At 43.3% G+C, this 14,402-nt stretch overlaps 2 protein-coding genes across 2 annotated transcripts in view; one reads left to right on the top strand and one right to left on the bottom strand.

The window, feature by feature from the left end:
• LOC134461245 (coiled-coil domain-containing protein 148-like) overlaps nucleotides 1-3,136 on the top strand; it is a 95,345-nt gene extending 92,209 nt beyond the window's left edge. Inside the window, exon 16 of the mRNA XM_063214028.1 lies at nucleotides 2,289-3,136. Coding sequence (XP_063070098.1) covers nucleotides 2,289-2,435 — 147 coding nt within the window. The 3' untranslated portion in view covers nucleotides 2,436-3,136. The remainder of the gene's footprint in view (nucleotides 1-2,288) is intronic.
• Nucleotides 3,137-6,581: 3,445 nt separating this feature from the next.
• On the bottom strand, nucleotides 6,582-14,360 carry upp2 (uridine phosphorylase 2). Its single transcript, XM_063214026.1, has 8 exons — nucleotides 14,228-14,360; nucleotides 14,048-14,114; nucleotides 13,743-13,857; nucleotides 12,906-13,064; nucleotides 12,397-12,511; nucleotides 11,175-11,384; nucleotides 8,427-8,573; nucleotides 6,582-7,473 (listed from the first exon to the last, which is right to left on the bottom strand). Exons 2-8 carry the CDS (start codon nucleotides 14,098-14,100, stop codon nucleotides 7,331-7,333), a joined length of 942 nt encoding a protein of 313 aa, XP_063070096.1. The 5' UTR covers nucleotides 14,101-14,114; nucleotides 14,228-14,360; the 3' UTR covers nucleotides 6,582-7,330.
• Nucleotides 14,361-14,402: the final 42 nt, after the last annotated feature.

Raw genomic sequence — 14,402 nt, 5'->3', positions numbered from 1 at the left:
GTGTAATTGCACATCATTGTATTAATAATTACACCGCATGAATTATACTGCTGTGTTTAAACCTGGTAGCCACAATCATTAACACCCGTTATCAACAAGACTTTCTCATAATCTGGTCAGTATATCAGCTGGCCACAGCCGGAGTGTTGCAACATGACTCCCAAAGAGGCCCCACAACTCTGTTTGGCTATATGATAGTGGTTCCCAAACTGGGGGTTGGGACCCCTAGGGGTGTGTGTAGGTATTGCAGGGGGGGGCGAAGAGAAGAGAAGGGAATACCCATATAAGGCTGGGGATATGCTTGCTGTGTGCCTAAAACTCTGCATGCAACTGTGTGCGCCCAAGTACACATATACTTACTTCAGGATGACTGGAGCACTTCACATGATACTGGAGGTATCATCTAGGGGAGCAGTCAATGGGGCTCTCAATAATGTTTTCCACCATTGTTAGGCTCTACCGCGAACTAAACATGGAAGTTCGGAAGATCGACACTCACGGTTTTGTGAAAATTGCACCTGCGTACATTGTGACTGGTGCTCTACCGCACGCAAAATTGACATAGAATCTGCATGCCAATGCGCTCACGCATGAAAAGTGCATGCACACATGTATCCTGCAGAAAGCGTGTAATCCCATACTTATATTGTCTATGACAAAAAACGCCTAAAACAACAATATTGACATTTGGAAATATTAATGGAAAAAAATGTTTGGCTTTTGGAATATGACAAGAAAAAAGGAGGTCACAAAAATATGCGTAGGTCCCAAAAGGGGATCCCAGCAGAAAAAAAAATTGGGAACCACTAGCCTAATAGGAAGCCAAGGGTTAATCTGCAACAGGGAACCTTTACTCTGCTTACTTACAACTTCAAGGCCAAACACACACACACACTCAGCACAGCAATGGGTCAGTGCACGGTGACAAATATGACAAGCGTTGCGTAACGAGTGTGGACGTTCCAAGTTCATGTCCACCTCAGTGTCCTGTTAGGAGGCAAGAGACGGTGTGACAAAAAATGTCTGTCCAGAGCAAGTGACATCAAACCAACTGATTTTAGATGTCATATGTCCATGAAGATTGACATCCGTCCGGGTCATGGTTGTCAAATAAGCAAAGTTTTCACACAACAGTTGTGTTGTGTTATGTTTCATGCAAAACGCTTCAGGCCATCCAACTCTTTGGAGAAAATATGAAACCAACACGGTCACACATAAAATTGTGCTTAAACATTATGAATTGCACATAATATTTCTCTTTTAATATTAGACATCTAGTACATAGTCAGTCATATGGTCTTGCTGCCTCAGTCACTTCTCGTGATCTCAGATTCCACAGTTGCGTTGGTCATGAGACTAACTTTGGTCTTTATCTTTCAGGAGTTGTAACGTTAAGTTTCCTTTCTTTGTCAAGAGTGAGTGTAAATATAATATTGACCACTACCATTTCCGGTACTTCCAACCACATCTCTACATTAGATGTTTGTTTTAGTCTGTGCAGTGTGTATGTAGCAATTGTAAATCCCATGTCAAAGCCCATTGGCCAATGAGCAATGTCCTAGATGGGGAGACGTAGCTTAAAGTAATTGGCTGTTAGGGCCAGTAAGAGCTCCATGAACTGTGTGCTGCTTACTCAGACAAACATATCGATCACTGTATACAGGCGAGAGAGGAGAGGAAAGGAGAGCAGAGGAGAGAGGAGGAGAGGAAAGGGGAGCAGAGGGGAAAGGAGCAGAGGAAAGGGGAGCAGAGGAAAGAGGAGGAGAGGATAGGAGAGGAGAGGAGAGCAGGGGGAGCAGAGGAGAGGGGGAGAGATGACAAGAGGAGTTGAAGATGGGAGTGGATGTGGAGAGAAGAGAGGAGGGGGGCAGAGAAGAGGGGAGAAGTAGAGAAGATAGGAGTGGTGGAGAGGAGAGATGGAGAGACAAGGAGATGAGATGATGAAGTGAGGAACAGAGAGGGGGCTGAGATGGACTGAGTTGGAGATGTGGAGAGCACAGGAGAGGAGGAGAGGAGAGGAACGGGAAGAAAGTGTGTGGAGACGACGAGGGGAGAGGATAGGAGGATAGGAGGGCAGAGGAGATGAGAAGAGAGGTGGAGATGAGAGGAGAGGTGGATATGAGAGGAGAGGTGGAGATGAGAGGAGAGGTGGATATGAGAGGAGAGGTGGAGATGAGAGGAGAGGTGGATACGAGAGGAGAGGTGGAGATGAGAGGAGAGGTGGAGAGGATAGGAGACGAGAACATAGAGGGGGGTTGAGATTGACTGTGTCTGCCTCCCCCTTGCAGATTGTGTCTGATCCCAGGCTGAGGATCGAACAGGCGCTGCGCCAGGCTGGTCTGCACCAGACGCTCTATGCCAAGGAGGTTTTATCCGGCGTACAACCACCCAGACCACCAAGACGGGACATGGAGTCCACAGCCTTCAAATCCTGACTCCAGCCGACACATACAGAAGCACGCACAGACACCCACACCCACACCTACACACACACACACACACACACACACACACACACACACACACACACACACACACACACACACACACACACACACACACACACACACACACACACACACACACACACACACAGGCCCACACCACCAAGACGGGACATGGAGTCAACAGCCTTCAAATCCTGACACACACACACACACACACACATATGCACAGTTTCAAACACACACACACGCGCACACACACACACGCACGCACGCACACGCACACGCACACACGCACACAAATACAGTCGCACAAACACAAACATGCACTTCGATCATAACCGTATGGTTAACTGACGCAAGCACAGCACTGTAACATACTCAGTTGCGATGCCTGTGGACAGCTGTCCTGGTAATGATTCACTCACAGCCAGGAACCAAACTGGCAACAACATGACTAGCAATTTCACAAATCACAGAAATTGGTTGGAAGAGTGTTGAGACGTAATGCTGTACCGGAGGCTGACAGAATTGTTTTCGAGAGAAAAAGAGAATAGATAAAGTAATACAATTATGGGCAATTATTTTGCTCGAATCCCACTGCGGTACCCCACCAGAAAAGATGCCTCAGTTAATTCGTTTCAGGGGTATGAGAGCCATCCAAACCAATAAAATATTGATTCTGAACGAGAGCTTTTAAAGTGATCTCCTCTGCTCTGTAAATGAGTTGTGCTTCAAGCCAAATTAATGTCAGTCACTTTGCCTCTTTTTTAATGGCGCACCCCCCTTGAAGCTCCTCTCTTTGGAGAGCTCAAAGTACATACGTTGCATTCATAGCTGCCAGAATTTCTTATATTCCACACTAGACAAATAAGAGCTCCACTTCAGAGGTCACGAGAGAGCGCTCCCTGTCCTTTCACGTCTAATCTCCAGAACACAGTGGAAGATGAAGTGATGATGGCAATAGAGATTAGACGCATGCTGAAATATTTGATTTTTTTTTTCTTTCCCCTCCTCTTCACTTTTATTTCTTCCTTTCATCACTTTTTTCCCTTTCTTCCTTTGTGGTCTTCTTCTCTCTTTTTTGAAGTGCTTGTTGCTCTCCTTAAAACCCATTAACCTCCTGGCGGTGTACGCTGGTTTGTCTCCCCCCAGGAGAGAGAGAGAGAGAGAGAGAGAGAGAGAGAGAGAGAGAGAGAGAGAGAGAGAGAGAGAGAGAGAGAGAGAGAGAGAGAGAGAGATGGAAAGAAAGGTAGACAGCGAAAGACAGAAATAATGTGTGTATGCCTGTGAGGGAGAGAGAGAGAGAGAGAGAAAGGAGAGGAGAGAGAAAAGGGAGAGAAAAAGAGGAAGAGAGCACATGACAGGCACGACTAGATGCCACACGACGCACGTCGTGAGATTATTAATGGCGGCTCCTCTCTTCTCTCTACGTCTCTCTACCTCTTTGCTCTGGCTTCCCATCCACAGGAAAAAGTCAAAAGTGCCGTTGCTATGCCTACAATGACTTCATCAGTCACCAGTGTAAATAATTTTCATCTTGTGCGTGCATCCTTTTCTTTTTCCTTAGAGACTATTCTGTATAACTAACTCACTGTATGCGACATGTGGTCAACACAGAAGATGCTTATAATAAAGGCTAGTAATAGACAGTCAATTAGGTAGCCAGTTATAAAGATAATAAGATCACTGCATGTCCAGTCATGCTCATGCCTCAAGCATCTGCTTAAGTGGATGCTGTGAGTAGTAAGACTTATGAGTCCCCTGATGAAGGCAATGATGCCTTGAGAATGCGAGGCAATGATGACTGAATGAGGGCCAAGGGAGAGAGAGAGAGAGAGAGAGAGAGAGAGAGAGAGAGAGAGAGAGAGAGAGAGAGAGAGAGAGAGAGAGAGGGGAGAGAGAGAGAGAGACACACACACAACGTCCAGCAGACTACATTCATACAGATGGGCCTTGCATATGTCGGCTGCATAGCATAGCACAGCACAGACATTAACTACTTAGTGAAATGTGACTATTTTTAGACTCATCTCTTTGCAGATTTGAGGCCAGTGTGTGTGCTTAAAATAGCACTCCTTATGTCCTGCGTAAGAGGGGCCCCTAATGGGAACGGGGTGTGATCTGATCGGTGCCATCATAGCAAGCACTCTTCATGAATAGTTAAAAGTCTGGGAAATGAACTGTGTAAGTGGTACATGTAAAGTGTGGCGGTCAAAGTGGCGGTTAGGGACACGTGTTTTGGCGCGCTTACGACTAAGATGTTTTGCGGACCGCTCGAGCTCTGAACATCGTAGTTATCTTGAAAGCCGTTTAGTGCATATAATGCTGCACATAATATCCTTTTGTGATACTAGTGCAAACATCTCATTGCCTCGACGTGAAATGTCTGTGGTCAAAGTGGCAGTACAGTATGTGTGTAATTACATACTGAGATATTTCGCTGATTGGTGAAGCTCTAAACATGACAGTTATCTTAAAAGCCGTTTACTGCATTGTGATTTTGTGAACATCTCGTTCTCTGCAGTGCGCCCCCGTGTTAATCATTCCCCATGGCTGCACACCGCACTGTATCCATGGTAATGATTCGTCCTAAGCGCTGAGCAAAAGAGCAGAAAATGTGCCGCAGCAGCCAAGAAATGCCACCGGCTCCTGCATGACCTGGCACACGGCAGGCACACGCACACGCACACACACACACACGCATGCACAAATGGTACACACTCATACACGTAGTACACACACACACACACACACACACACACACACACACACACACACACACACACACACACACACACACACACACACACACACACACACACACACACACAAATGGTGCACACATACACACACACACACACACACACACACACACACACACACACACACACACACGTGTGCACACACAAAAATGGTGCACACATACACGCAACACACACACACACACACACACACACACACACACACACACACACACACACACACACACACACAGCACAGCACAGCACACACACACACACACACACACACACACACACACACACACACACACACACACACACACACACACACACACACACACACACACACAAATGGTGCACACATACACACACACACACACACACACACACACACACACACACACGTGTGCACACACAAAAATGGTGCACACATACACGCAACACACACACACACACACACACACACACACACACACACACACACACACACACACACACACACACACACACACACACAGCACAGCACACACACAGGGCCTTAATGTAAGTCTCGGTGCCAGGCTCACCACAGAGAGGTGAGTACAAAGAGCCCTGGGGGCAAACGTCATTTGGCACCTGTCCTGGTTAGCCCTCCCACACATCTGCCACGGTGTCCATCCATCCTCTCGCTGGTGGAGGAATTACCAAGAGTTGTTGGCTCTAATGAATCTTTTGGATTGGACAGTTGCACAAGCTATGTTTCCCACAAAATTTCTGTTAGTGATGGTGAGGTAGCTGGTATCAATGGATCGCCATGCTGTGCTGTTTCATATGCAATATGATATGAGAGTACCTACAAATGTAAATAAAAATAATTGTGACACACCTTTAGAAATGACACAAAAGCTACATCTTTTCAGGGGTTCAAGGTGTTTGTTGTCAAGCTGGCCGCCTTAACAATGAAGTGCTTGAGGAAAACCTGACAAGGTGGTCTCACATTTGTCTTTTTTATAATTTAAGTTTTATATTATAGGATATGCATTCTTATTATAGTTCTTTTTCTTATATTGCTCTTATATTAACAATTGAACCATGGTCTTTGGTAAAATAACGTTTGAATGTCTCCTTTGGCACTTAAAACTGTTTCTACTTAATATGCAACATTTCAGAAAAGTCTTATCAGTGACTTCAGGCAATAACTCAAGTTTCCACGACCTGTGTTGAAATATAATGACATAACAGACCTTGAATTAGTTTGTTTTCATGGCTTCAGGCCCTCTTAAAGTCCTTATCTACAGGTATGCACACAGATACACCATTAGATACTAAAACTATTCCTCTAATGGAGAACACACCTTAATTGTAAGGTGATATACACAGTATATACTGTGCTTTGAGTAATAGACCAATGCGGTTTGTTTAAGTTTGTAAAGGTTTTTAATAGATATAAATTGCACAGTAAAAACACAATGCACAGCTCATATTTAATTTACACATCAAATCAATGAAAAAAATATACATTTGCACCCTATACAACTGCTAGCAAAACACAACATACACAAAATTCACACTATACACATTTTTATAACCGTTTAACAAGGTTGTTTATGTGATTGATCAATATTGGAAAAAAGGGCTCAACTACTGTAGTTCTACGAGTCTCAAGAGATTCAGACTATGCAATACATAACATATGCCTCCACGAACTACACGTACGTGCGCTACTTTACAGACTCCTATACGGCCTGTTTATGTCATCACATGACCTATAGCACACTCATGGTCCAATCGACCCCCAACCCACTGTTGAGTATTCCTCAATAACAGACATTGCAACACACCCTCACACTATATACTGAATGTACGTTGGGCCACATTAACTGAAGGAACATTGCATTAATAAAATGAACAGATGAGATAGTCTGAAAAGCCTATTTGAGAGTGCACTGTTGGGAAAGTGCACAAGTGAGGTAAAGAAAGTGGAATAGTCGTCTGTCTCTCATATACTCTCCTCTCCAGTCCAAAAAGCACCTTCCTTTCTCCTTGACAAAGTGTTTAAACAGTAACCCTCTTTAAATAACCGCAATACTATTAACATGTATGTACATATATGCACAGGACGACAGCCATGGCCTTGGCGTAGGTGGGCCAGACTGTGTTTTTTCAGATGATGAGCCCCAGGCGTTTCTTGATGAACTGGGCCACCAGGCACTGAGGTCTCTGCTGGTACTCTACCAGCACCTCGTGGGGCGTGGAGATCTGGTCTCCGTCAAAGCGGTTCAGCAAAGTCACACACACCACAGCAGCTGCAGAAAACACAGACAAGAGACATCATCACTTGGCGGACTATCAAAGCCTGAGAGTGGCTGTGCTGGAATGTTCAGCTACCAGAGAGAGACAGAGTGAGAGAGATTATTTTATATATTGCAGTATGTTGAAAGAGACTTTCATGTTTGCTGCAACCTCTATTTGAAATTATCCTGACCCTCGCCAGATGATTGGGTTCTGCCTTTCTCCATAAACATTCATCTGGATCTACGCCATATACGTAGGCCTGCAAAGGCGTGTTTTAAAAGATATATATACAGTATATTCTTGCACGTGATTGGTGAATCCACTTGTCTGACATTTTAATGAGGTGCTACTATAACTACTTACAGATTTGAAAATACAGTTGAAATTACAGAATCAGTGTCGATGAGTGAGTCCCTGCGAGCGTGGAACAACTGTTGCGTTAAACTTATTTTTCCTTCTCTACTACGTTTAACCTTTTAAGCATTTTGGTTCGGGAGCAGTGCAAATGTGAAGATCCTCAAGACCCTTGTGTGAGCTTACAAAGCTGAGTGGAAATACACAAGGGTCTGGCGAGTTTGAAATTACCTTCAGAAAACTCTCAGGCTACAGATTGTGTTATTTCCAGTCATCTAGTTCTCTTTGTACTGGAATGCACTTTGATATGAAATATTTTTTAGTCTAGTGCTGTGTAACCATTACGTTTTTTTTTTTAAGAAACAATTTTTTCCTGTTGTCTCCTGTCTGTGACATACTGTAACCGGACCAACAGATGTGAGGATAGACATATGAGTTGCAGGACAAAGGCTGACTGAAAGTTTGGAGTGAGGAGTCCGGACACTTAAAACCCTTTTTTTCTCAGACCATGGTCAAAACGTAATCCTGCCATGGAATAAAACATTGAGGAAAAAAGGATTTTAAGCGTGCAGACTCCAATCTTTCTGATGGATGTGGATGAGTATAATACCTTTGAGGTTGCACACGCGGCACATGGCAGCAAACACTGTGGACTCCATTTCGATGTTTCTGACGCCGGAGTCGTAGGCTTTCCTCAGGTATTCCAGTTTCTCCTCTGTGGAGAAGGAGCACAGTGCACCGTCCAGCCTACCTTGACCTGAGGAGAAACAGAGAAGAAGAGACCTTGTCATTCCAGGATCAACCTTCAAGCTAAGCTGAAGTCTTAGATAAAGTGATTACATTGCGCTTGCTGTAGCTGCCACTTGTATTCAAAGCGACGTATCCATACCTGCCGACCATTACGCATTTTGTGTAGCAGATACGGATTTTGACATCAAACTACGGCGCTGTCACTTCAAAATACGCGAAAAACCAATAGCAAAGTGTGTTCATGGGCCCTTATAAATTGCTCTGTAGACTTGCAACCAGACAGAGCCGTAGACATGGCTCTGCTTGCAATTGTCTCGCGCTGGCCTTTCCATTGGCCAGCAACGTGTGGGAGGAATATTGACCAATCAGAGCGCTAGAACTAGTTTGGATGTCTTCATTTGTTATGCTGCGCTCCTCTCGAGTCGAGGCATCAGCTGCCGACAGAAAGTTTGCTTCGAAATCTAATCACACAAGCAGAGAGACTGGTTAATGTACTCCTATAATCTCTGAAACAAGTGTCCTCCTCCTGTCGTCATGTATTATTGGTACTGTCGCTGTAGTTTTACAAGTGAGCACCGTCAAAATCACCGTTTCAAAGGTAAATGGACTTTGAGAAAGGTAGCCTGTATGAGAATAGTGAATTGCGTCCAGTTGCTAAATCCCTAAACTTATGAAAATAAATAAAGGCCGAGGTCTGTCGTAATGATTCACCCAATGTTTCGCCGTATTTGACGGCAATATGTTGTTGCTTGTTTTGATATTGGACCGACACGAGATTACTTCCGAATGAGAAAATGTGTCGATGACCGCGCTATAAATTAGCAGATTAGCAGCAAACTAAATTCGGTTTCCCTTAGCGCCGGATCATTTTAACTCGGGAAAATAAAGCGATAGTTCTAACGGTTGTGCTCGGAGTATGTCTACATCCGTAACCTACCATGACACCGTATAGGAATAGGCTATGGCCCATTCTGTGAACAACAGGTGTAACAGGTCGTGCGTCATACCAAATATGCATCACTCCACGACTACTATCCGTAATCACGTATGGCAATCTATTAATAAAATCAATTCTCCTATCATCATATATGTGCCGAACAGTGAACAATAGCCAACTCATGGCGGCAGATGAGGGTAGATAGGCCTACTATTATGCAGAGAAGTAAAAAAAAAAAAAAAAGAAGCGATCCCCCTCAAAAGTTACCGTGGAAGTTCCAAGAGCATTGGCCATTAGCCCCGTCCCTCAGTAGAGCCACAACATGACACATTTTGTAGGCCTACTGAATGAATGCTGAAAGTGTGATTTTGATGTTAGCCCCCAACGTAATAATATTAACCTGATATTATCCTAGCTTAGATAACACTTGTCTTTATCTTTTTCTCTACTGCTGATGCTTCTTCACAGTAGGTGACAACATCACCATTTATTAATATTGGGGGAGATGATGTAAGAATCATTACAATTCAACTTTTTGTTCATAAAAATCACTGAAATGCCTCGGTATTTTATAATCAAATTATACATTTTCCTACATGTACCTTCTACAGCCAAAAAATAATCTGCAAATGCTTCAATTTCATACTCAATTCCAACACCCCCCAAGTGACCAAATGCTCTGTTTGGCTGGTACATAGCTAACTTAAATAGCTTAAATAACTTAAATAGCCACTTAGGCCTACTAGCCAGACTGGTGGTATGTTTGACTAGTAAGATTAACAGCCATATTGGCTGGTGATCAGTAAAGTTAATTTAGAGGCCTCCAGCACACTATATCATAGCATTTTATTGGTGTTATGGTGTGAAACAAAAAAAAAATCTTTCATGAAAGTTTAATAAATTATGGTAGTTAAAAGTACTGTGAAAAGCAAGATAAACTATTTGCCAGATACACGGGATGTTAGGCTAAAATGCATTAAAATGCAGGAAATTGCATCTAAGAAAAGCATTTTTTTCTGGGGGAGGACCCCCTACCTGAATGAAGTGTCTCATATCTTCCCTGTTGACATTTGGCAACCCTAGGTGTAGGGCAGACTACGCAAAACACAGTAGCCTCTCAGATGGGCCTGCCGGCGACCCCGTTTGTTTGCCATGCCAAGTTGTTGCGCCGTGAATTGCCGCGCCGCGATAAGTTGCTACTCAATTTTGTTTTTAAAGGTTGGCAGGTATGCGTACCGGTATTTAGGTACAAGGTCCCTGTAGCAGTGAGGGTTAGGTGTCTTGCTCAAGGGAACTTCAACCATAACCTACTGGTTTAGGGTGGGATATGAACTTGCAACCCTCTGATATAAAAAAACAACTTCCTAACCTATTAGAACCCATGTATGATTAATGCAAAAACAATGTTTTTAACAACATAACAAAGCACAACAAATGACAATGTATGGGCAGCCGTGGCCTAGTTGGCCTTTCAATCTGGGGGTTGTTGGTTCAAATCCCACCCTAAACCTCTTCTTGCACCTCCACCCATGGTTGAAGTGCCGTTGAGCAAGGCACCTAACCCCACATTGCTCCAGGGACTCTTAATACAGTGAAAAACAATAACTCTAAGTGGCTTCGGATAAAAAAGAAAGCATCAGCTAAGTGTAACGCAATGTATTTTATCAGTACCTTCATAGAAGTCGTGGGTGCACATGGTGTTGCCGATGACTGTGGGCAGTTCGGACATCTCTCCGGCATACTGGATCAGTTCGTCAGCCAGGTCTCCATCCAGCTCAGTGCTCCTCACGATAACCTTCCCCAGCACCACCTGCTCGTACTGGGGCCTGAAGAAGCAGTCCACTGCCTTGTCTGTGATCACCACCGTGCCTGGGGCAAGACCTGGCAGGGGAAAAAAGAAAACACATTAGTGGGCATCTAGGCTGTAAACAGCAACACCAAAAACACACACACAAATAAACAGTGTTAATTTAACACTTAGAGAGTGGAATTAACATCTTCTTCTAGAGTGTATTTGGTCCCAGAGTACTCCTTAAAGGTGCACTGTGTAATATTCTTTAGCAGTTTCTTTCCAGAATTCATGCTGCCCATTCACAAATGTTTCTTTTTTCATGAGTACTTACCACTACCATAAAAGTCTAAGTATCAATTATGGCTGGGAAAAAAATCTTGAAAAGGAGGATCTTCTCCATGGCCGCCATTTTGAATTTCCAGATAATATATAACATTTTTAGCTGCAAAACTTACTGTATGTTGGTCATAATCGTAAATATTAGAGTATTATTTAGTAAATATTCCTGAGAAAATCTAATTTGGCAATAGGCAGCACTGTTTCAACGCAGCATAGTTGTACCTACTCTACAAAGTACTATACCTACTCTCTACTATACATACTAATACCTACTCTAGCCACCATCCTACACAGTGCACCTTTAAATGTTGAAATTACACTGCATTTGTTACTGTTTTGCTTATGACTCAGGGTCCTGTACAGCAGCAGTTTGTTTTGGTCCCATTCTTTTCTCTATCACTCATGTATGTGGTTTTCCCTGGGGTAGGCCTAATACCATTAAGGCCTGTGTAGTCAGTCTAACTTTTGGCCATGTCTTGGACACCCCTGGTGGTCGTTCAATAAGCAAAGAAATAATATACCTTTTTCTAAATCTTATCTGAACAACTATTTCTTAGGTTCGAATAACAACTTTATTCATGTTAATAATGTAGGCTATGTAAGTAATATAATGTATTATGAATTTACTCATTATGAATAATTCATAATTACTTTAATTATTACACTAATAAATAAATACTTATTGTGAATAATGAATGATGTATTAATGCATGCCTCATTAATAATGCTAAGTGAATGGGGATGCGTGCTGCTGAGACGTACCGACTCCACCGGAGGTGCCGATGCGGAAGATGGTGACGTCGTGGCACTCTGAGTGGTGCAGCAGCTTGATCAGCTCATGGAGCATGATGGAGATGGAGGGCACGCCCATGCCATGCTGTTGACACACACACACACACACACACACACACACACACACACACACACACACACACACACACACACACACACACACACACACACACACACACACACGCATGCACATGCACACACACACACAGTCACACATGCACGCACATGCACACACGCACACACACACAAACAAACACACACACACACACACACACACAAAGACCGGGTTAACTAATGAACCATCCAGCAGAGGTCACAGTCGTTTACATATTGACATAGTGAGAGGAGACCACAGGTCACACATTAGTTTTATGGTTAAGCGCTGAAGGTCATGTTTGTCTCTTGTTGCATAATAACTAAACTGTAAAAACCCACACAGACACGATGTGGAAGAAAGGTGTGTGTGTTGTGTAACTTACACTGATAGAGAGTACGGGTCCCACTTTGTACATGGAGTAACGGTCCGTCCCCTCACAGATATCGGTGATCTCGTCTGTGTTTCCGGGCAGGCCCAGCTCCTGGTGCATGAACTTGGCAAAAGCCCTCATGCGGTTGGCGCTTCCTCCAACGCACACAAACTATGCAGGAGAGAAACAAGACAAAATGGGATAAGTCTCCCTCCGGCAGAGCTGCCAGATATACCATAATTGTCGTATTGGTACAATCATTTTGTCCACATGATGTATGATCATTTCAGAGTTTTCAAATCAGTTGCCTTAAACAACGATTTGGTTTGTGTACGATAATTTCCTCACCAAAAAAACAAACAAACAAAAAACGATCATTTTGAGGTTTTGTCCAATAGCACAGCATTTTCCATCTGGCAATACTCTGGTCATGAGTGATGCCCAATTAAAAGATAAGATCTCCACCAATTCTGCCCTCTGTAGAGGGATCCCTAACAATCGGCCCCAGAGTTGTGCAAAGTAGAAGTAGAAGTACTTTTACAAGTGTAATTACAACACTAGTGGTGTGATATTGGTATGAAACTATGTAATGTCGTACAACTAGTGTTGTCATTACATCTGTAAGAGTACTTCCACGTCTACTTTATACAACTCTGGTCAGCCCTCCCATGGTATAAGAGGGCCCCTTGTCTATTTCGACTAGGGTCCCCAAATGGGTGGAACCATCACTGTATGAGGTTTAGAAAAGTTCATTTCTGAGCCAAATGAATTTGACCAGTGGTTCCCAAACATTTCCAGCAAGGACCCCCTTTTTGGACTTTTTTTCCAATATTTTCTTATTTCACAAACCTTGATATCCCCGAACATCTCTGGCAGGTTGTGGGTCTTAGTTCCCAGGTTGAAGTGGTAGAGGATATCCTCCTCCATGGAGTCCAAGTGTGGATTCTTCACATGAACCTGAGGTCTGTGGATACAGCAATGACAACCACATTAGCGACTCGCAGTAGAGAAGGTTTTATGTGAGCTGCAGGTATATTTCAATACGTTCTATTTTCATGCCATAGCGAGGAACTTAATTAAGCTTTCATTTCACTTGTAAAAAAAGTCCCACAAGGTAAATTAAAGGCTGAGCAGTTCATACATAAATAACTCACTTGATATAATCCTCATGCTCATTGCTCAAGCAGTTCAGTAGAATGGGTGCCATGGTTACAGTTTTCTCTGCGGAAAGACAAAATCACATGTTCAAACACCTATGCAATAAGAGTAATAATAAAAAAACACATAGTCATAATACACAATATGTTAGAGAATCCACTCATAATTGAACCAACCTTTTCAAGCAAGCTGATGTTCTTCTAGATTGTGTAGTGGACAGATAGTTGTTGATGATCCTCCAAAGTGTATCCCTTTGTAGGTAGATGTGTTTATATTAAAGTTCTTGTCCAACTCTGTGGCTGAAGCAAATAAAAAGATCTGACCCTGACAGCAGGCTTGATATACTCCTGA

This window comes from Engraulis encrasicolus, chromosome 13 (assembly GCF_034702125.1).
Source record: "Engraulis encrasicolus isolate BLACKSEA-1 chromosome 13, IST_EnEncr_1.0, whole genome shotgun sequence".
NCBI classification, from domain to species: Eukaryota; Metazoa; Chordata; class Actinopteri; order Clupeiformes; family Engraulidae; genus Engraulis; species Engraulis encrasicolus.
This window is presented reverse-complemented; position numbering and strand designations above follow the sequence as displayed.